A 23,930-nucleotide genomic window follows, 5' to 3' on the forward strand; every position below is an offset into this window, starting at 1 on the left:
CTTATATTATTCCAGAAAATATTGCTGCCCAATTATCAGTTCTGAATTCCATAAAGTCCTCCAACATTATACTCAACTCATTAGTGAAATGCCATATTTGTCGAGTGGAGTATATGAACTGTTAAGAGTTCCTGGGATCACATGACTTTAATCAGAGTGTCAGCCAGAGAAGACCAGTGACAGAGACTAGGACCATGCAGAGAGCATGGCAGCATGGCTGGGCTGTGCTCTGCTCCACAAGCAGAGGGAGAGATGGGGCACCGCTCCCCTCACACACTTGTTTCCTCGCCCATCACAGCGTCCAGCCTCGCCCCCTGCCACCGCATTATTAATTCAGTCAGTTTTCAGGTAATTCAATTACCTGAAACCCTGGGCCTGTTGTATTCTGGGGAATTGGAGGTAAGTACAGACTACACTCAGCTAGTTCAGGCTAGGCTTGACAAGCTGCTTAATTCTGCTTTTTCCCCACTACCCAGCTCTGAATTTTCTGTTGTCACGGTGACCTGGCAGCCTGTTTCTGAGATTTCCTGCAATTATCTGTACAACTTGGGTCAAAACTCCTTGATTTAACTCGATGCAGCATTCCACAGCCAAGAACAAACTGCTCAAGGGAGTTTATAGGTATCATCACTACACTGTTTCCTGTGGGACAAAATAGGAAACAGGGTGACTCCATCTGACTCCGGGGTGCTGTCTGAGCACTGTACAGTCTGGCTTACTCTCTCACCCTGCGTTTCTAGCACAAAAAAACCAACAGCGTGCTCCATTTTCCGTTGATCCTATCACAACAACTCTATTCTGAACAGCCGTCGGGCGCCACAGTGTTACCCAACCAAAGCCATCAAAGTTGATGGATGAAAACAATGCTGACCGCAAATTGTGCAAATTGTGACAGGCACAGTCCCGGCGGCCCACCGCTCCGCAGTCCGGCAGGCGGGCAGAGCTGCACGCTGATGTTAAAGGGGCTTCAGGAATTCCATGTGCCTGATCATCATTCATCCTCTGGAAACCTAGCATTTTTAACCATTTATTAGAAGGAAATATTTGTGAATAATTGCTTAGAAGGAGAAAGTCCTGGTTACTTCATGAAGATTCGAACTGACAAGATGTTACAGGGGGTAGAAACGGATCATGTGGTCCGAGGAGCTCGCTAGTCAATGGCTCGGCGCACGATGTTTGTCTCCGCATTACACTGTCTTTGTTACACATCAGAGGCAGAAGACAGTTCACTTCCTTTTTTACAACAATGCGGTGATGAGGCCAATTAACAGAATCGCTGCCAAAAATCAATTTAGACATGAAAAATAGGAAGCATTATGCAGAAGCTATGACTTAAAACTCCACTTATCTACTCTCACGGTCTGCTCCTGAAAAAGAAATGTGCCCTAATCTTTAAAAAAAAAAACAAAGGTTTAGAGTAAATAAGAGGTTGAAAAAACTTCTCTTTAACAAACCAGGCTTGTGGTCACTCAAACAAGCCCTGGCGGTGCAGTGAGAAGTTGCCGGTTGGAACCCACCACCCGCTCGGTGGGAGAAAGCTGTGGCCGTCTGTCTCCGTAAAGATGACAGCCTCAGAAACCCTGTGGGGCAGTTCTCCCCGTCCTGTAGGGTCGCAGTGAGTCGGAATCGACTCGGCAGCAGCGGAAGCGTTGTGGTCAGTCCTCCTCCTTTCTCAAATATCAGGAAGTGTTCCAAAATGTACAGAGATGCCATATTTCAGCTCTTCTGTAAGAAAACATTAGCAATTCACTCACCCTTATATTTATAAGAGTGAAGTGAGTGAAGAATTTCTTCTTCTTGGAATGTGCTAATGTGTCATTCACTCAGGTCCCAAATAGCAGGGACTGAGCTCTTTGGTGTCACCCTGACTAGTGATGTATCATGCCTGGCCTGACATGAGATCTGCGATTTAAGAGGGGTCTGTTTCAGTACAGAGTGGCCTTAGCCTAGAGGTGATGGTGCCCAGCCCACCATAAGGGATGTGTGAGGGCTCCAGGATACATCCTGCCGAGGGGCGGATCCCAGGGTTCTAGGCTTTCAAACCCTCCTAAGGTGGCCTGTCATCTTCTTTCTACCAGAAGGGTGGTGCCTGGACAGGGTATGACTTGAGTTGAACTGAGGCCCTTGCTGCTTATCCTGACTTGGCCCTAAGGGGTCCCTGGGTGGCGCAAATGGTTAAGCACTGGACTACTAACCGAAAGGTTGGCTGTTCAAACCCACCCAGAGGCACCTCAGAAGGAAGGCCTGGCAATCCGCTTCCAAAAGGTCACAGCCTTGAAAACCCTGTGGCGCAGTTCTACTCTGCACACATGAAGCCAGTATGAGTCATAATCAACTCAACGGCATCGAACAACAACATGACCTGATGCTCATGGCATAAGCGTCACAGGTACAGAGAGGCGAAGTGCATCGGGAAATTCTACCGCAAACCTACAAAGGTACCAGTTCTTCTGAAGAACAAATAGGTTTGGTTTTTACAACAATAAGAACTAAAGACAAAGCATTAAAAGTACTTGGTAATCATTCAAGGAAAACATTAAAACATCTCTTATGTACACAAGAGCCGCTGTTGAAGTTTTGCTTAAGGGTAAATCAAACAAAAGAGTTATTGTTTGAAACAATATTTAAATATTAATCATAAATATTTCCCTCTTTTAAATTATTTCTATAGCACCCTCCTGTCTTCTTCTTCTTCCTCGTTTGTATAAAAAAAAAAAAAAACAAAGGACTATATCAGGGTTATAGCCATATTTCCTGGTTATATCATTATTATTTAAAAATATATATCTATACTCTTCTGCTCTATCTATCAAGTTCACATTCCTAAAATTAGATTCCTCATGCTTGGTGAAATTATCCAGGGCCCATAAATTCTCAGACCCAAATGCTTCTTTCTTCTTTCAAGAATTTTGTTTGTTGAGAATTTTAGCATTTCATTTCCACTCTACTCAAAAGTTGTCTTGGCTTCTTTCCCTTAAATAACAATATTTCCCATAAATTCCTCATTTCCACATAATATTCTTTATGCACAAACTCTACCAATGAGTAAAAATATACACTTAGAAAAGCCCCCAAATGAAATAAGTCTTTTAACCTACTAATGTTAGATGTGAAGTCAATGTTTAAAGTTGGAAAAAAAATGTCTTGCCTTAAGCAGACAAACTTGAATTTTGACTCAATTTTGCATAAGAAGGGTGTTAGATAATTTGACATCCATGATCTTATTTATATTCAACAAATCTATATTACTACTGGTAAACTGAGGCCTGAAAGTCTTAAATCACTTGCCCGTAGTTATGCAATGAGTTAACGGCTGATCTAGGTGTGGTAATTCTCAAAGTCATCTAAATATTCTATACCTTAAATTTGTGATGGCCTCATGATATTTTAAACCATCCATGGTCTGAGTCCTAGTTCTAATGATCAAACACCTATCGCACAGAGCACCTAGTCTAAAAAGAAACAAATCAAGTGTAAAGTATGTTTATGGAGAAGGTAAGGGAAACAACCCCCAAAATACACTCCTGGATTATCTGATAAAGTCAGTGGGGGGGCAGGGGTGATGGTCCATCAGCGTCACACTCTAAAACTGAATTGTGCATAGTTTCCAGCACGTTTTTTCTGTTTCACTTTCCACCGTCAGCTGTAAGCTGTTTCCAAGTGTGAAATCGCCAAAGAGAGGTAGCAAAGCCGTCGTTTGACATCTGGGAGCGTGGAGATTGGGCTGCAGTGAAAAGCATTTTGGATTTCTTCAATTTACACACATAATCACCTATAAATTCTCAAGTCTGAAAAGTGTTCAATGAGAACTATCGATGCAAATTTCAGGCATTTATAAAGGCTCATAACGGGGTGGGAAATAAAGGTGAAGGACACACACTGATCCGGATGGATACCATGTCAACTTGTTCAAGAGGAGAAAGGGAAACTAAGTGATGGGATTAGCATCATAACAGTAACATAAACAACTCACTCACTTGTCTTAGCTGCATATGTACTTTTCAATACAGTCTTTTGTGTTTTATATGCTTTCTATCATAGGTTCTATCTTCCAGTTGCTTTTTTATGATGCGAGTGATTAAGCAAAAAATACTTTCTTGACATTTTACTTTATTTTTCCTTTTGGAAAAAAAGAATATTTAAGATGTTACAATAAAAATGTATTCTATATTATAATAATTTGATAATTGCAATGATAAAACACACAAAATCTTGTGGGTAAATATTCCACACAAACACACACACACACTAATAGAAACAAATCGGAATAACTACAAGCAAGTCCTCTGGAGAGGAATAACCAATTTACCTCAGTTTTTATTCTGTAATCTTCTAAAATGAAAAGCTAAGAGGATGGATGGAAAGTCTCCTAATAAAGTATCTAAATGTCTCCTAATATGGAAAGCAGACAGTGTTACATTCTATTGTCTTGCTATACAATCTATTCCTATTTCGGGGACTATTGCTTTTGCTTTTTCTCTTCCTGAACTCTGTTCTGTGTTTCTCTGGTATGAAAGGAACCCATTTACCATGAATTGATGTTTATTTAAAATAAAACCTTTCTAGACAATCACAGTAGAGAATCTAAGGATACAGAGTGAACCAAAAAGGAATGGTTTCTGCTTTGAAAACAGGGCCGAGTTTGATCAGTGAGTTCATATTCTCAAGACTCTCTTGATGGACCTGCAGCTGCAGCCATTTACGTGCCGGCTTTCTCACAGATGTAGACAGAGAAAGTGCCATGCTTTTTGTCTTTTTGTTGGTGGATTTGTTTTCTTTAATATGAAAAAGTGGCAACTGTTCAAAAAAAGTTCTCAGTTTTGCTGTAGAAACTTGCGAATATTTAGACGTCCTTGGTAGTATACGTTGTTGAAATGACTATGACTTTTATAAAAATCTAAGATCACAAAGTTGGCAGAAACTGTACTTAAATAACAGAACGTGATCATTTGCATTTCAAAATTTATCTATCTTGCTTTTCCCCTCAATTAGGCCAAAACATGTTGATTCACAGGTTTCTGTGTGTGTGTTTTTCTTTTGGAAACTTATTTATAGAGCAGAATAATGGCCCCCTGCTAGTCTGGCGTTTGCTCAAGTTTCTGTCCCTGGAAATCGAAGCTGTTACTGGAAATTTTTCTCAAAATATAAAGGCACAGCAACCACAAGATAAAAAGATACGTGGCGGACACTATAAAGTACAGGGCGGGGGGGTAATGTTTTTCGGACAAACGTGTGATAAGGGCTCCCAGGAGGGAGGAGAGGGTGCATGCTGTTTAAACAGAACTGAAGCGTTCTATCATAATCTTGTGACAACTTTACTTTCTAACCAAACATCAGCTGCTTAACACGCTTTTGAGTTACTTGGACAATAATATGAAGGTTAGAGTCAGGAAGTGGGCGGGAAGGGGGCGTGGGGAGAGGGTAATTACTTCAGCCCTTAGTGTTTCTAAGAGTAGATTAAAAGATAGCTAAGTACTCCATGTTTCCGTGTATTGATTTGCGATTTTTAAGCATTGAGATATTAGCATATTATCACTGCTCATCCTCTTTGAAAAGTGGTACTGCTATTCAGTTTTGAGATAAACAGTAATTTACCGTTTTTTGTTCTAATCCTTTGCATCACAAGCAGCGAGGTGATGGTGGCAGGTGGGAGGTGTCCAACACTTAACTGAGTTCTGTTCTTGTTTTTAGGTGCCTTCAAGTCAGTTCCGACTCAGCGACCCCGGGTACAACAGAACAAAACACTGCCCAGTCCTGCACCATCCTTATTATTTACCTTTGTTCCAACAAATTACTACAAACTACACATTGTTGTTGGGTGCCATCGAGTCGGTTCCGGCTCATAGCGACCCTGTGTACAAGAGAACGAGACACTGCCCGGTGCTGTGCCGTCCTCACAGTCATTGCTATACTTGAGCCCATTGTTGCAGCCACCGTGTCAATCCATCACGTGGAGGGTCTTCTTCTTTTTCGCGGACCCTCTGCTTTACCAAGCATGATATCCTTCTCCGAAGACTGGTTGATCCCTCTTGATAGTACTTCCAAAGAAAGTGAGATGAAGTCTTGCCATCCTTGCTTCTAAGGAGCACTCTGGCTGTACTTCTTCCAAGACAGATTTATTTGTTCTTCTGGCGGTCCATGATATATTCAGTATTCTTTGCCAACACCATAACTCAAAGGCATCAATTCTTCTTCAGTCTTTGTATTCATTGTCTAGCTTTCACATGCATATGAGGCAATTGAAAATACCCTGGCTTGGGTCAGACGCACCTTAGCCCTCAAAGTGACATCTTTGCTTTTCAACACTTCAAAGAGGTCTTTTGCAGCAGATTTGCCCAATGCAATATGTTTTTTGATTTCTTGACCACTGCTTCCATGGGTGTTGATTGTGAATCCAAGTTAAATGAAATCCTTGACAATTTCAATCTTTTCTCCATTTATCATGATGTTGCTTACTGGTCCAGTTGTGAGGAGTTTTGTTTTCTTTATGTTGAGGCATAATCCATAACGAAGGCTGTAGTCTTTGATCTTCATCAGTAAGTACTTCAAGTCCTCTTCGCTTTCAGCAAGCAAGGTTGTGTCATCTGCATATCACACGTTGTTAATGAGTCTTCCTCCAATTCTGATGCCGCGTTCTTCTTCATATAGTCCAGCTTCTCAGATTATTTCCTCAGCATACTGACTGAATAAGCAGTGTGAAAGGATACAACCCTGACACATACCTTTCCTCATTTTAAACCACGCAGTATCCCCTTGTTCTGTTAGAACAACTGCCTCTTGATCTATGTACACGTTCCTCATGAGCACAGTGAAGTGTTCAGGAATTCACATTCTTCTCAATATTATCCATAATGTTTTATGATCCACACAGTTGAATGCCTTTGCATAGTCACTAAAACACAGGTAAACATCTTTCTGGTATTCTCTGCTTTCAGCCAGGCTCCATCTGACATCAGCAATGACATCCCTCATTCCATGTCCTCTTCCGAATCCGGCTTCAACTTCTGGCAGTTCCCTGTCAATGTACTGCTGCAACCATTTTTGAATTAGCTTCAGCAAAATTTTATTTGCCTGGGATATTAATTATAATGTTCGATAATTTCGGCATTCTGTTGGATCACCTTTCTTTGGAATAGGCATAAATATGGATCCCTTCCAGTCGGTTGACCAGGTAGCTGTCCTCCAAATTTCTTGGCACAGACAAGTGAGCACTTCCAGCACGGCCTCCATTTGTTGAAGCATCTCTATCGGTGTTCCGCCAGTTCCTGGAGCCTTGTTTTTGGCAAATGCCTTCACTGTCGTCTGGGCTTCTTCCTTCAACACCATAGGTTCTTGATCATATCCTACGCCCTGAAATGGTTGAGTGTCAACCAATTCTTTTTGATACAATGACTCTGAAACAGACAAGTGGCGGTAACACTCTAGGTTTTGAGATTGTCTAAACTAGCACACCAGCATTATTTTTCAGCTAAGGCCATTACTGGTCTTTTTTTACCCTTTGGATAAAACAAATTCATATGTCCAAGGCATGGAGTGACTTTCCACATATTTCAATGCATACCATAATACTAGAACACTTTTGCAACTCGCAAAGCTTGAAGGTACAACTCTTCTTTGCAAATAATTACAACAAAGCCTCTTCAGACTATGTCTTTCATCAAATGTTTGTGAAGGACAACCTCGAAGATGACAGCAAAAATCCATTGATGGTAGGCTGCCACCTGCTGACGAACTGCAAGAATTGTGATTTCGGGGAAAAGATGTTTCCAAACGAGAACGTGGAAATCGATCCGTATGAAATTCATTATTCAAGTACACAAAACTGAAAATATGTATCTGTTGATGAACGCAGTGTGGTTTTGTTCCAAATATACGAAAGGCCTTAGGATGCCAACATGCCAGGGTTCTGAGGAAACCGTGACTGCGCTTCAACCCGCGGAACAGTGACCTGCTGAAACGCCAAAGCACGACCCCGCAGGTGGCGTTCGGTAAGAAAGTAACAACAAAAATACAAAATAAAGAGTCAGCTAAAAACATGAAGCATTTGATTTTGTTGTGTGGTTTACAGTCAGGATTTAACAGGTTGCTCTCAAATTTAACCCCAAAATTTAATTTTGATCCTAAAACCTTCAAATTCATTATATTGGCATATATATTTATGTACACTGGTACCCAACATGCTATTTCTTATCAGATTATAAAAGTGGGGAGAATAATTTGTAAAAATTGAAGCAGATAACTACAATATAGCGATTTCACTATGAAATTATTTCCCATTAAATCACACTAATAAGGTTTCAAAAAACAGCATCATATTATCTATTTGGGAGAAACAAAAGATGTGGGCACACTCTATTGCACCTCAGAAGAAATAAAATCAAGCTGTGCTAATCTAGGGGAAGGAGGGAAGGGGAAGAGCATAACAAAAAGGAGAAATTCCAAATAGCTGTTTTCAGAAAGTTTTAGGATATTTGCTTGCAGGTTGAAAAACTTTTCTGTTCCCCGATACAGAAATAATTCCTAAAAATTAAGGCTGCAGCTGAAAACAACACAGGTCTTTCCATCACAATGACAATCATTTCCCACTCTGCAGGGGACAGTGTTAGCATCAGTAACGTGCTGGTTAAACAGTGAGCATTAAGAACTGCACCGACCAACAACTAAGCCCGTCATGCCAACGTCATCAGCTTGACCCTCCTTTGAAGGCCAGTGGGGTGGTGAATGCAGCGACTTTGGCCATCCAAAGAGGCTGCATACTAGGCAAAAGATGAAGGAACTTTGGATTTAAATATGGCCCCATCCGCACTGATGACAGAAGAGAAAGTAACTCAAACGCACTACATGTGCTTAAGTTGCTGTGATCATTAGCAGAGAAGGCAACACAATCAGAAATAAACCTCTAGTTAGAAAAAAAAAGACAACGCAGTAAGAGCAAGCAAAACCTGTTCTATCATATAGTTGGCTAAAACGTTGTCTTAAAACAAGAGCAAGCTTCCTAAACTTTCTCAAACACAGAACATGGCTCATCACTGAAGTCACCAACAGTGCATTAAAAAAACAAAAAATGCCGCATTTTATAAATTTTTCACCTTAGCAATTTTTTAGTCACCTACCTCTCCCATGTCAATTAAGAATCAATCATTTAAAGAGGTTCAAGGTACTTACAGGTCTTTCCAAACACTAAGAAGTTAAGATATTTCTAAGACAGAATTCCTTGCCAGTTTTAAGGAAAGTATAAACTCATTTAACAACCACAGACATATATGCATGTCTGTGTGTGCACATACACACACACACACATACATATATACACTTATGCATTATATAATGTCTTATCCCTACATTTTCTCTTTTGACAGTTACAGAGACGACTAAATCCAACCCACATGTGAGGTGTTACTGAAAAATACAACTTCTGCAAAGAAACGGGAGCTGACAAACGACTTTTTCAAGTGAAACGTTTGAGGAGATCGCTCTAACCTGGGGCACAGTACATTCTCTCCATGGCAGTGCTGTCACAGGAATCTTCAACCTCACTCCACCTGCTAAAATACGTTAGCTGAATGTGTCCTAAAAACAAAACGACAGGAGAAATCAAAACATTTTTCTCTTCCATTTTCTGCAGAAGTGAACTGTAATTACTCCTTTTGTAGCTAAAAACAGTATCATTAAGAATAATGGCATCATTAAGTACTAGAAGCTATTACTGGGGGTGATTTGCTGCACTGATAATGAAGCTCTAGACAGGAAATGAAGATACTAATTACAAGATAAAACGCCTACTCAGTTAATTGGAAGCAACAGCGAATAAAAAGAAATGCATTTGCAAAAGTTCCTGACCTCTATCATTCAATAAGATGTTGTTTGGGTTCAAATCGCGGCACACAATTCCCTCTCTATGTAAAGCATCAAGAGCTACCACCATTTCAGCTGCCCATCTTTGAATGCAGTCCTCGGGGATGTAAAACCTGGAGCTTAGTGCTAATTTTTTATCAAGGTCCTCAAAAATCTGATGTATTTCCTTGTCTTCTTCTAGGGCTACCCCACTCTCTCCCTTGGTCTCAGAGTCTCTCTGGAATACAGAAGTGGGCTCCTCCTTAGTCAAATCATCAGCCTGATCTGTAAACAGCAACACTTCTTCTGAATTATATTTATTAGCACCTGAGAGCGGGTTAGAAAGACGGAATAAGCTTTCTTCTGTGCTGTTTGAAGTTAGTGCTGACCCAATCACTCGGAGTCCTTGAAACTTAGGATCTGGGCTGGGTAACAAAGGCATGTCTCCCGGACAACCGTGATCCACAGCTGCTACAAAAAACATCCCAAGATCCTCCTGTGCGTAGTGTTTCTCTGTTACACTGTGGGATTTGGGCCTTTGGGGATCACTCAGTTCCTCTGTGCCTTTTTCTCCGTGTGGCTGGCATTGTTCGGCACTAAGTCTGAGGCATAAAACATCGGGGGCTTCCAACAGCTTACTTTCCATAAGGCCTATATTAGCCTGTGCAAAACTAGTAGGTCCCATTGCGGCAGCTTCTTTTGTTGGCTCCAGTTCACCAGGAAGATTTACAAGAAGATCGGGCCTTCCCTCTTCAGTACCACTGACATCATCAAAAGCAGCATCTTTAAAAGAAATCACTGGGACTGAGTCATTTGAGCCCCGGCTGATGGTGTCGTGGGCTTTCAGCTCTGCCTTGCCCTCACCAGTATTCAAACTCCTGGAAGCACTCTCTCCATAGGGAAGAGAGAAGAATGGTTTCAAAGGTTCTGATTTTAGGCTATACAATTTTTCTCCAAAATCACCTCCCAGGGGTTCACTAGTGCTATCCTTACTATCTATCCTAAAGAATTCCATGGGGCTGCTTCTAGATCGACTGAGGGAATCGGATGTTTTTGGAGAGCTAACTGCTTCTGGGTTATCATCTTCAGGGAAGAACTTCAGCTGTGTGCTGCGGCTGGCGGGGTCAGCAGGAAGGGGTGCTGGGAAGCGCTGAATAGCTTTGACATCTTCTGTCTTCACACAGGGCTCCTCGTTTAAAGACCCCGGCTCAATCTTCTCTTGCCCATATTCATTGCATAGTGTTAGATAGCTAGTAGTACATTCTTCTTCTGAACTGGAACCAGAGTCTGGCCACTCTGGAGAGCTGTCCTGGCCAGCATCCTCCTGAGTGCTATCTTCTTGAGAGCTGGGAGTAAGACTAGTCTTCAGAGGCAGGACTTGAAGCATGCTTCCACCATCACTCCCTCTGGATTCAAAACTACTGCTGTCCTGAGGGCTGGAAGCTGGCTGCTGCAGGTGAACTTGACTAAGGGTGGACTTTTTCCCGTCCTGGATGTCCAGGCTTCCTTCAGGACTCCTGTTCAGAAACTTGCTGATATAGGACCAGAGTTTGCCACCTGTGAACAAGCACAAAGAAGAAGAAAAAACCAACTGAAGATCCCAAAGTTATTGTTACTTATTTAAGCCGTTAGAAAAGCAAGGAGTATTCTAATAATCAATCAGAAACAGGACAATGATACCCGTTAATATCAAGCGTGCTGTAAAAAAAGCATATTTAATAAAACTCCTTTTCTGAAATTGCTAACTGGTAAGTATGGGTTCAATCCTATCTCCTGATATTAATTATTTTTTAAATGACAACCTATTTCTTCATTTGAAGGGAAATTAGTTATAACAAATGTTAACGTGAAATCTCACAGCAAAGGTTCTGCTTTAAAGTTAAATATAATCTAGTGGTAGAAACATTTGATTATGTTCTGATCTGTTTACATAATAATTTTTACAAGCATGGCCCCAGTCAAGTGAAAATACATTAAGTAAGTGGTGTTTACAATTATGTATTATACTGGGGAAAAATCAGCAATATTATTCAACTTTGAAAATGTCTAGTTGAGGATTGGAGGGGAGGTGTGGTATCTGGCATATAATTTTATGCGTTTACAAATGACATATTAATAATATTTTTTCCATTTTCTTTCCCACTTCATACACACACACTGTATAAAACCAAGTAAAGCCCATTAATGAGCAAACCACTGCAATATATATCAGAAACCTATAGAAACTAAAATCATAGAAATCAACCCACACACATAATCCAGCATTTTACCAGCAATACTTGTTATGTAGTTATTTTGCCATATCTGCCACATTTTTCTTTTGTTTTGATTTAAAATCTCAACCCCTTCTCAACCATTAAAATCTTTAAGTAAATAAACTATAAGTATCAGAAACCTACCACAACTTCATGACCAGAAACAGTGTTAAGAGAAGAAAAGAATATGGTCCAGAAATCTTAAAAATAGTAACTGAGGAAACATACTTTGTGAAGATATAATTGTAGCTTCCAAAAATGAGAAATTAAGAATAATGTGTTAAAAATAAATCCCTCTACTAATTTGGAGAAGGCCAAATTTTCAACACATTTTTTAATATCATTATTAAGCATCTATGCCAAGGGTACTAAATCTTAAGGGGATAGTTACTGACAGTCAATTATATGTGTAAAAAGTCAATGGAAGCATCCAAATATGTTTTTCTACTTCCCATTTCACCTCAGAGGAAAAACTAGAGAAATTTGGTAATTCTGTAAAGCTCCTGGTCTGTCTCTAGCACAGAGTAAGAGCCCAATAGAGGGCGCTGTCACGACATTAACCCTAGGATCCTCCTCCATCTTTCTCCCAGTGATCAAGTTAGCATCTTCTGATTGTGATAACAGGTAGTGCTACAGGACATCATAGTTTTTAACTCTCCCTCTCATTTTTTTCTTAACTAATGCTTTCTGAAGTCCTTTGGATTGTTTCCCCATATTCAAACTAAAGTTTAAGGATTAATATATGGCTTTGAGACTCACTCGCTCACAAAAGGAACTATGCATCAATTCCATCTTTTTTAGTTCTTTTGACAACAGTAGCCACACTGGTCTCTAATCACACCCCAAACGCTTACACTGTGGCACTAACAGTAATGCCTGAACCAGAAGCTAGGATTCTTGATCGCAATCCAAATAAAAACGGCACATGTCGTTTTCAATTTCTCCTACATTGTAACTACTTTAAGGACAGGACCAAGTCTTTTTCCTCTTTGTATATCCACTGCCTATATAGTATCTGCGGGAGCCCTGGTGGCACGGTGGTTAAGCACTTGGCTGCTAACTGAAAGGTCAGTGGTTCAAACCCACCAGCCGGTCTGCTGGAGAAAGATGTGGTAGTTTGTTTCTGTAAAGCTTATATAGCCTTGGAAACTCTGTCCTATAGGGTCGCTGTGAGTTGAAATCAACTCGATGGCAATGGTTTTGGTTTTATACAGTGTCCGCGCACTTGGCCGCTAACCAAAAGGTCAGCGGTTCAAATCCACTCAGGTGCTCCTCAGGACAACAAATTGGTGGTATGCTCCTATAAAGATTACAGCCTAAGAAATGCAATGGGGCAGTTCTACTCTGTCACGTGGGGTCACTACGAGTCGAAAACCGACTCGATGGCACCCAACAACAACACCGTGCAGTGTCCAGGACATGATATGCATTCAGTCCACGCTCGTTAAATCAGATGATAACCATCCGAATGAGACGCGTCGTTCACTGCACAGGACATAGTATCTGCAGCTAGAAAGTTACCGAGACCAGCAAGAAACAGTACCGAATAAAGTTCTAAGAAAAGTTTCATTCATTCTTAGGCCAGTTCCATATAGGTGAGCTGTATAAATTCAATGTGCTTAAATTCTTTAGTTTTGCCTTCAAAATCACTTCCTCTTTCTCACTTCTGAGTCACTCTGGCACCAACTCTGGCTTTGGACCAAACTTAGGATTCTTTTCTCTCCCTTGTTCTTCCTAAACTTCAACAACTTTCCAAGTCCTAAAGGATCTACCTGTAACGAACGTTTCTCCCAGTCATCCTCCTCTTCTAATTCCTCTGGCCTCCTCTGTTTCTGGGGATCATGCGAGAGCTCCCACCAGACCTCTACCTGAAGTCCTTCCTGCACCACGCTACCACACTACTTGCTGCCCAACGACTCCTTCTTAGAACAGCTCTCACCATGTCATGTCTCCAGTCAAGAACCTACAGTAAATTCCCTCTGCCTACTGAATGGAGCACCAACTCCACGCAGGCATTGGAGCCACTCGGTGATGCAGTCACAGCCCGCGATCTGGTCCTCTCCCGCTACTCCCCACATCATTCACCTGAACTGGATTTCCTCACATATAACCCAGACCAAGCTTTTCCTCATACTACAGCCTCCACTTAGAATCTTCTTTCCTACAAGTTTCCTCAGGATCTGCTTGTCACAATCAAACCCATCCTTGAAGATCCTTCAGGATTTGTTATCTTTTACCAGATGTTTTGTACCCCTCACTGGATACCATTCCTATTTTCTCTGAATCCTCCACAGCACTTCGTCCCTCTTAGGATACACACATCAATCTACTGCATAGTGATATTATTTTTATGCTTTTATTGTCTCCTTCAGCAGACTGCAGGGTCTTATTAACTGGAGGTAAAAGGCTCTGTCAAGCATATAAAATAATAGGTATTAAAGAAATATTTATTAAATTGAGTTATAAAACAATGACATCTTTATAAAAATTTTGCAAACCTTTCAGGAAAAGGTACTATTAATTTACCATTAATTAAGTACTATTAATGTCATGCTTTTTGGGTCATATTTTCTATTTTAAAACATAAAGGTTTATAATAAAAAATTTCAAAATATAGGAAAATAGCAAAAATTCAGAATATACAAATCACCCATAATGCTACCACCTAATGATAAACACTTTCAGGCTTTTTATTCACAATTAACATTATAGCATGGACATTTTCTAATTTGCCAGAGAATACGAACTTGAATGGCTATATAGCAGATCCATGTGATAGATATTATGATGTATTTAAATGTTCCTCTATTGTTGGACGTTTCTTTCTAGTCTTTTACTATTAGAGTTAAAATAATAAATATCTTTGCATGCACATATTTGATATTCCTGATTATTTCATCAGGACAGAATCCCAGAAATGAAAATACTGAACATGCAGGAATACTTTTTAACACTTCTGATCCACGCTGCTAAATTGCTTTACAGAAAGATTGTACCAAAATCCACTCCTGCGAGCCACGTGTAACAGTGCCATCTTCACCGTGCTTTGCCTGTACTGGATATTATCAAGGTTATTCACTTGATCGATCAAAAATGTCACCTAAATTTAATTTCCATTCTTTTTATTATCAGATAAAAATTAAGTGAGACTCTTGGCACTTTCTTTACGGAGTTTGTTCCTAGCCTAAACATAAATATCCTACCGTGAATTACAAGAACTCTGCATTTTCAAGGGGAAAAGCCTGTCTTAGCTCTTTCGCATTCCTTGCTCAGTACCCAATTAAATCTAATGTTCAGTATGCAGCTACAGAAACAAAAGTTGGGTCTTATCACATATTTTTTCAAATTAAAAGTCTTGAAAAAGTATATAACTTACAACACACTGTTTTATTCCCAGTGGATTTTCTCACTCACAAAATCTGGATGAGTTTTTACTTCCTGCAGAGTTAAAATCAGGCTTAACAGACAAAACTTATACCAATGCCAACATTATTATTATAATCTTTAACAATAATATTTACTTGAAAAAACCTGTTGTTGCTAAATCTCAAGAAATAAACAGAAAATACTTAAAATACTTATAATTTTTAATACTTTAAGAATATAAATGACACCTTTAAGCCATGTTGACTAATGTAAAGATACAAATATTGGACCATTTGAAGCCATGAAAATAGTAATTCATAAGGTTTAATAAAAATTCTCTCTCTGTTTCTCAGCAGATTTAATTTCTTGGTTTTCTACAAGATTACAAAGTCAGTTTGTTAATTTGCACGGTCAGAATTTTTGTTGTTCTTGTCAGCTGCCGTGGAGTCAGCCCCGAATCCCGGCAACCCCACTCGCAAAGGAACAAGACGCTGCCCAGTCCTGCGCCACCCCTACGATAGGATGCAGATCTGACTGTTGTGCTCCACAGGGTTTTCACTGGCTGGTTATCAGAAGGAGATCACCAGGTCTTTCTTCCTAGTCTGAGTCTGGAAGCTCTGCTGACACCTGTTCAGCATCACAGCAACACACAAGCCTCACTGAGGGATGTGTGGTGGCTGCAAATGATGTGCATTGGCCGAGAATTGAACCCAGGTCTCCCGCGTGGAAGGTAAGAACTCTACCACTGAGCCACCGCTGCCCTCCCTACCCAGAAGCAGGTCTTCTATTTAATATGTGGCTACTGCTGCCGGAGCAATGAGCAAAATCATCCTTTGACCCAGTAATTCCACTTCAAGAAATCTGCCTTACAAACAAGTCTCAAAAAGGCAAACAAAAAAAAAAGTAAAAAGGTATATATGTACAAGTACTGGAAACAATATAAACATCAATTAGGCCAAGTAGTTAAATAAATTTTGATCAGTCTGTACAAATACTTTGTATATATTTTAAAAACCAACAGCAACATTTGCAAATACTTACATAGTGCTCACCATGTACCAGTCACTATTCTAAATGCTGTATATATATACACACCAACCCATTTAATCATGCAGTCTGGCTCCAGAATCAATTTTCTTGATCACTACGCTCTTACGCAGACCGACATATACTGAGAAGGAAAGGTATCCAAGGTACATTGTCAAGATGGGAAAAAATTAAGTTGCAGAACACCATATAAGACCCCTTTATGTCTTTAAAAAACCAGACAGGTAAGGAGTGTACGTTTATATGAACAGGTAATTTTTGCAAGATAAACAACAAACTGTTTAAAGAGTGCTTATCTCTGGGGAGGACTGGGAATCACGTGAACAGGGGGAGAACTTTTCACCTTATACCCTTCTGTATAGTTTGAATTTATCTGTTTATCTATTAATTTTATAATTAAAAAAAAAAACTAGCTAATAAAAGAGAATCATTTTACCCCTAGATAACTTGGAGATAAACTCTTCCCGTCCCTTTATTTGGTGTGTCCACATTCAGTGGCCTTCCCAAGCTCTTTCTTTCAAGCTGGTCTTTCATCTTTTCTGTGACTGACTCAGCAGTCAACAAGTACACACAGGATACCTCAGTGGGCCAAGCGCTCTGCTAGATGATGGGATATATGTGATAAATATGACATAATCCCTAATCCCAGGGATTTAAAGTTTTAATAAGACACATGGCCTTGACTGAATACATTTTGTTTTCCCTTTTCTTCCTCAAATCAATTTAAAGTACGTGGATTTAGTACTAGGAACAATAAACATTTTAAACCTCTTTCCTAAAACCCTGTCTGGTATATCCAGCTGCCTACTCAATACCACCTGGATATTTAATAAGCATCTAAATTCTCCTAAATGTACGGCTCCTCCCACAGCTTTCCCCATGTTAGTAAATGGGAACGCCATTCTCTCAGTTGCTTGAACCAAACACCTCAGAGTCATGCAAGGTAGAATCAGGTCAGTTCTGTCTTCAAAATACACTCAGAACCTAATGACCATTTCTCACCAGTTCCACCACTAGGATCTTGTCCACCATCACCTTTCCCCTGGGTAGCTGCAACAAACTCCCAACCGTTCTCCCTGCTTTGACCTCTGCCCTCGTGTATTTATGGTCCACACAGCAGCCAGAATGATCCCTCTTTCCACTCTTCTGCTCAGCATGCCCCAATGACTGCCCATCTCATTGAGAATAAAAATCGTGTTCTTGAAATGGCCCAGAAGCCCGCCCAGGATCTGCCCACCTGCTTGCCCACTTCTCTCGCCCATTTCCTGTCACTCTCCCCACCCTGCTCCAGCCACACTGGCCTAGAGGTTACCTGAGAACTTTCTCTCCCTAACTTCAAATCCATCACAGGTTCCCTTGACTCTACTCCCAGAACACATCCACCAAAGCAGTCCGTGGGTGGTGCCAACCATTAATGTGCTCAGCTGCTAATTGAAAGGCTGGAGGTTTGAGCCCACCTAGAGGCACCTTGGAAGAAGGGCTTCACGATCTACTTCTGAAAATTCTGCAATTGGAAACCCGACAGGGCACAGCTCTACTCTGACGCACGAGATCACCATGAGTTGGGATCAACTCGACAGCTACTGGTTCGGTGCCCCCAGAAGGCAGGCATCATCATCTCTCACTAAGACATCAGCTTTCTCACTGCTTCTGTTCTTACAGTCCACTTCCCATACAACAGCCCGTGTCATCTCTTTAAAATGTAAATCAGATCCTGTTACTGCCTAAGATGTTCAATGGTTTCCCAAAACACTTGAAAAAAAGCCAAATCCTTATCCTTCCATACAAGGCTCCCACCTGCTTCTCCAGTCACCTCATATACCACTGTTGTTCTCACCTACTACATCCCGACCAAATGGTCTCCTTCTTCGTTCACTCAATATCCGAGTTTGTTTTGCCTTAGATCTCTAGCACTGATCCCTCTACTCAGAATGTGCTTTTCCCCTTTATGTATAAAATGGTTGTCTTCTTTTTGTCATTCAAGACTGCTTACAGTCACCTCAGAAAGGGCTTCCCTGACTAACAATCTACAGCGGCTCCCCGGCGCTCTCTATTAGAGTTCCTGGGGTGAAGTATAGCTCCTGTTCTTATCCAATATCCCCTTGCTTTTTTCTTTGTTTGCTTGTTTGAATCTTCACAACAAGAATACAGGCGTCAAACAGTCACGCTGCTTCTGCTTGTTCACCTAAAACAGGGCCTAGTACACACCAAAGGCTTGATAACTTTATTGAATATTAGATCAGTCCAGAGTTCCCATCTACACCATAATTGAATACTTGTCTATTATAAAACCTTCTTCAAACAGTAGACACCTAAATCAAATGGTCAAAAGAGATCTCCACCCACCTCAGATTTAAAGAATCCAGGACAAAGTCTATGGTCATGTCACATTTCCAAGTTAAATGTGGTCAAAAGTAAAGGAAAAGAGACTTGGTAAAGAGGATCCGAAACTGGACAACTGGAGAGCCACGGGTGTCTGACCCTAAGACAGATTATATAAAACTACTACAGTGTTACAGCAAAATCTGTTGAAATACCAGCTTAGGGGGTGTAAGGAGGATGAGGAAATGGCAGGAGAAAAACTGAAGTATGATTTGGAGAAGGAAAAGGAAGATGAAGCTGTAAGTAGCAGCGGCGAGCTAGGGCTGAAAATTTACCACAGATAATCTCCGACATGAATAATCCACATTGGGTAATAGAATATTGACTATAATTACATTCATCCTACTGACCTTGTTCTAAATTATTATGGATTATTACTACGCAAGTTATTTTGTTCCACACCAGAGGTGGCTGTATTTCGCTATCAGATGACATGACCTCTAATTCAATAATGTCTGTAATGCACTGGTATCCTCAGATAAAAGCTGTCCATAATGTCTGAACAAAGGTGAATTAGTTATCCAATTCACACACGCAATTAACTCTCTTAATACCTGAGAGACCACAGAGCCCCTTCTGAATTTCCTATTAAACACTGCATATGGAGGGCTTCCCTCCATCTGTAGTTATCTTGTGCTGTACTTCATAATAAACAATATTAATAGTTTATTGCCCCGTCCAAAATCTTGCATTAGTTATCATAAAGAGACCTCATTCCAAAAAGCAATCACTCCTTTCCCTGGGAAAATGCATTAAATTCGTACGTTACGCCTATTAGTAAAGCACAACAGTTCTTTATTCTCAGTAATGTAAAATAATAATAATATCTTCAAGAAATATGAAAAATCATGAATTTTTTTACTATTTTAAGAACACCTCTTAAAAGCCAAAAGCCAATATTTATTAAGTGAATTTATATTTCCATGCTGCACTCAGTCATTCTAAATAAAAGACTACTTATTTAAAATAACCTGTTAAAAGGCAAAAACAAATCAAAACATAGTATTTTTTTTTTTTTTTGGCCATCTGTTCCCTCCACTAAGAGCTGAAATTTCATAAATAGTTTGAAGGCAGAGCACTGTGCTTCTGCTTTGCATCCATATGGGATGCCACTGGCTGTGTTAGTTAAAACCCAAATCAGAATAACTAGGTAATGTCAAATGTTAAGCAAAGACCCTTGCCTTCTAAAAAGGGAGATAATTAGTTAATTCTTCAGGGGATGCTTTTTATATTAGTCATCTAACATTAATGTATCTTTTTAGCAGAGACCAAGAGAACAAAATAAAATCCCTAAAATAAAACATAGCTCCATTAGCACTTGTTCTTGTTAAGGTTCTCATTCTATTACATCAATTCTGAGAGAAAGGAAGTAGTTAAATATATTTAGGAAATGTTACTCTAATTCAAACAAAATCTGCTGCTCATCTGGGTCTTCACTTCCCCTCACACCTCAGGGCAGGGAGGCAGAGCAGAGGAATAAGAAAACAGTATCTCACACGTGTTTCCTACACTTTATCCGTTCAAGAAGCGACAGTAAGGAGGACATTATTATACAAACGGAAACACTAAGGAGACATTCTTCGCTGCGTAAACAATTTCGGCTCACACCGACCTTCCACATGCTGCAGCACAAGAAATACGGACTCGTCAGAGATGATGTACTTGTGCAGACAGACCATGTTGGGCACACAGCGGGGGATGATGGTCTTTCTGTTCCCGCGGTACTCACTGCTTCTCCTTAGACCCTGGCAGAGAACAAAAAGGTCAGTTGTACCCTCAGTTGCCTTTGGAGCCTGCTGTGCTCTGTGTTTATCAACCAAACTAATCTATCCGAGTTACTCTGGGCCTCAGAGAGGCCGCTCATCTGCTGCTCTGTGCCCCTCGGTCCCTGGAGGCTGTGCTGATGGCATCTGGCGTGAGTCCAGAGAACGGAAGATGCCACAGAGCTGCCATTAAAATCAATTACGTGGGTCAGTGTTTCTCTTAGAGAAGCTCTCAAACTAAGTCATCAGGATGACACACAGTTATTTCTCCACGACCTTTTCTTGAGTTTCATTTTACTTACGTGAATCTTTAAAGCAGTGGACATTGTAAGAACAACTCAAATTCCTGAGACACAAAAGACATGCCTACATGAAACAGGCCATTTAAATTTGCTATTGCAAAAAAGTACAAAGATTATTCAGTTCTCTGCAAAGGAACAAAGTATGTGTCATTTCTGGTGTCAAACCTGGTTTAAAAGACCGGGGAAATGTGAGTGATGAGGTCTATTTACAAAAACAACTGTGTTTCAGTAAGTACCAGTCTCACCTACCACCATCTTGAGAAGCCAAAGAAAAAGTATTACAAAAAGAAATATAAAACTAACCACTACCTCTGGGTGCCGTGGGAATGCTTAAATTAGGATATTTTGAGAATATGTCCAGTCAGACTCCATTTCAAACACAATTTTGAAATTAGAAAATTGACGGTTTTTTCTCTCCTATTCATTTAGTTATAAATTCAGTTATAAATAGAATCAAAATTGAATTTAGATCAAAAAGAGGGCCAAGGATATAGATAACACTCTGCCAAATGCCTATAACAAAGACTTTAAAGCAAAATTTCAGGCTCTTAAGAAATGCAATCATAATCAAAGATGAGATTGTGTGTGGTCTTCACAAATTATACAAAATGTATTTCAGATGTATTTAACTACACACTTAAACAGCATTAAATGATTTTTCAAGTTATCCAAATTATTACCTCCATTCTCTATAATATAAGACTCTTTAGATGTGTGTGATAAGAGTTATTTATCAACTGTGATGGGAGAACATATACACACACACACACACACACACACACACACACACATACAGATCACCACAAACATAAGAGAGCATGCAAAACACGCAGAGTAAAACGTATTTTCTTTCAGAAGCATACTTTGAAATAAATGTTTAATTCATTAAACATACAAATTCAACTTACTTTTAAAATGAATGTCTGCTCTGTCCTCGTGTCCATTACAAGTAAAACCTACATAAAAGACAAGAATAATACTTTACTCACAATACAACGAAACATTAACTCTTAACTTTTAAAACTAAACTTTAAGGTTTGGGGAGATGCTAGAATTGACCTGCCAATTTTTTTTTCTAAAGCTACCAAATCATAGATTTAAAATAGTCATATTCAAAATAGGTTTTATTACTGTTTCCTTTTTTTAAAAAAAAAAAAAATATTTTAGAAATATTATAATATTTCCTAGATTTATTTTAAAATCTATTTCATAAAAGTAAAGGAAATTTTACTTTAAACAAAGAATTTTTCCTCATGGAACATATACGGTTAGGAGGGAGTGGTAAAAAAAAAAAAAATCTTTACAGGAATTGCTGAAGTCCCATTTGCTTCCCAAAAACCCCAGTAACTTCAGTGATCCCAGTAACTCAGGCTCTAGCCTAAGGCATCCTTTCGGTACGAACTCCTGGGACTCATCCTTGACTCCTGTCTTTCCATCAGCAAATCCTGCTGGCTCATCTTCCAAATGTATCCAGAATTGAAACTTGCCTCACCCCTTCCAAGGCTGACTCCACCTGGATGCATGCAAAGACCACCTCTTACCTGGATTAAAACAGGGGTCTCCCAACTGACATCCCTGCCTGCATCTTATGATCTATTCTCAAAACACCAGACAAGATTTTCCTTTTAAAATGTGTTAGATCATATCACTCCTCCATCTCACTCAGAAAAAGCCTAAATTCATAAAATGGTCTCAAGACCCTTCATGATCTCGCACACCGCCCCCTTGAGCTGCCCACTTCTCCCTTGCATCTTGATGGGTAGAAGGAGTGAACAGAGGTAGGGAAGTATCCCACCATGTCAACTTTTTATTATTTTGGAGACACTGTAGCAGAGGTGGGAAAACTTCTTCTATAAAAGGCAGATGGGACCTTTTTTAGGCTTCGCAGGCGCACACAATCTCTGCTGCAACTATTCGGCTCAGCTGTTGTGGCAGAAAAGCAGCCACAGCCTGAAACTGACCCTGGTCGGAGCATTTACACCACAGGAATCAGCAAATGCTACAAATTGGGGCTTTTTTCTTCCTTCCAGAGAACTGGGTGTTCAACATTTACCAGCCCACCCCTGGGTAAGGAAAGGCAGGAGTCAAGGATGAAAAAAAGATGTCAAATTTGTGAAAATAAAAGAATGATAGTATCTCTAAGAGAAACAGAGGAATTAAGATGGGAACCAGTTTGAGGAGAAGGCAAATTCCATTTTAGACACGATGGATTTGAGGCAACAGTGACAACTTCATTTTTGACCTCTCTTCTGAGTGCTTAACCTATACTATTTACATTTCCATTTAATTTCAGTTGAATGTTCCCACAGCTATCTCCTGAACTCACCCCTTCCTCCTTCCAAAGCCCTCCCTCCACCAAACAACAAAAAACCTGTTTCTCCTCCTGTGGTATCGAATAGCACCACCAACCATGTAAGCTCCCAAACCAAAGAGCCCCCTAAATCACTCTAGACTCTCCCCTTCCCCTGCCTACGTAATCAGTCAATGACCAAGTCCAGTCAGTTCTGCCCACTAAGCATTTCTTTTACCCACCCTTGACTCTCTTTCACCAACCATGTATTAAGGGTTTACAATGTGCTGTGCTTTATCCACGTGTAATCAACGTTAGTCCTTTCCAGAATCCAGTGAGGTAATTTTACCATTCCCGTTCTAAATATGAAAACGTTTATAGCTCAAACATATTAAGTACTACTAGGGTATGAGTATAAGCATGGACTCCAGAGGACAAATTTCTTAACCTCTCTAAGCCTTCGTTTTCTTATCTGTAAAAAGGGGATAATAATGGTACCTACCATTTGTGAAGATTTCCGTGAGATAGTAAAAGTGCTTAGTACAGCCACTTATTATCATTGCTATTACTATTATTTGGAAACCCTGGTGGCCCAGTGGTTAAGAGCTCGGCTGCTAACCAAAAGGCTGGTGGTTGGAATCTACCAGGCGCTCCTTGGAAACCCTACAGGGCAGGTCTACTCTGTCCTATA

The 23,930-nt window shown here is 40.1% G+C and overlaps 1 protein-coding gene across 8 annotated transcripts in view; it reads right to left on the minus strand.

Moving 5' to 3' along the window:
• The window catches only part of RPS6KC1 (ribosomal protein S6 kinase C1), a 221,099-nt gene that overhangs the window by 26,682 nt on the left and 170,487 nt on the right, over window positions 1-23,930 (minus strand). For 7 of the 8 annotated variants that reach the window (XM_023741713.1, XM_023741715.1, XM_023741712.1 and 4 more), the window contains 4 exons: window positions 21,858-21,905; window positions 20,497-20,629; window positions 9,841-11,391; window positions 9,481-9,570 (listed from right to left, as the gene is read on the minus strand). In XM_023741713.1, coding sequence (XP_023597481.1) covers window positions 9,481-9,570; window positions 9,841-11,391; window positions 20,497-20,629; window positions 21,858-21,905 — 1,822 coding nt within the window. The remainder of the gene's footprint in view (window positions 1-9,480; window positions 9,571-9,840; window positions 11,392-20,496; window positions 20,630-21,857; window positions 21,906-23,930) is intronic. The other variant, XM_023741714.1, reaches the window with a different exon arrangement.

Source organism: Trichechus manatus, unplaced genomic scaffold, assembly GCF_000243295.1.
Source record: "Trichechus manatus latirostris isolate Lorelei unplaced genomic scaffold, TriManLat1.0 scaffold00187, whole genome shotgun sequence".
Taxonomy (NCBI): domain Eukaryota; kingdom Metazoa; phylum Chordata; class Mammalia; order Sirenia; family Trichechidae; genus Trichechus; species Trichechus manatus.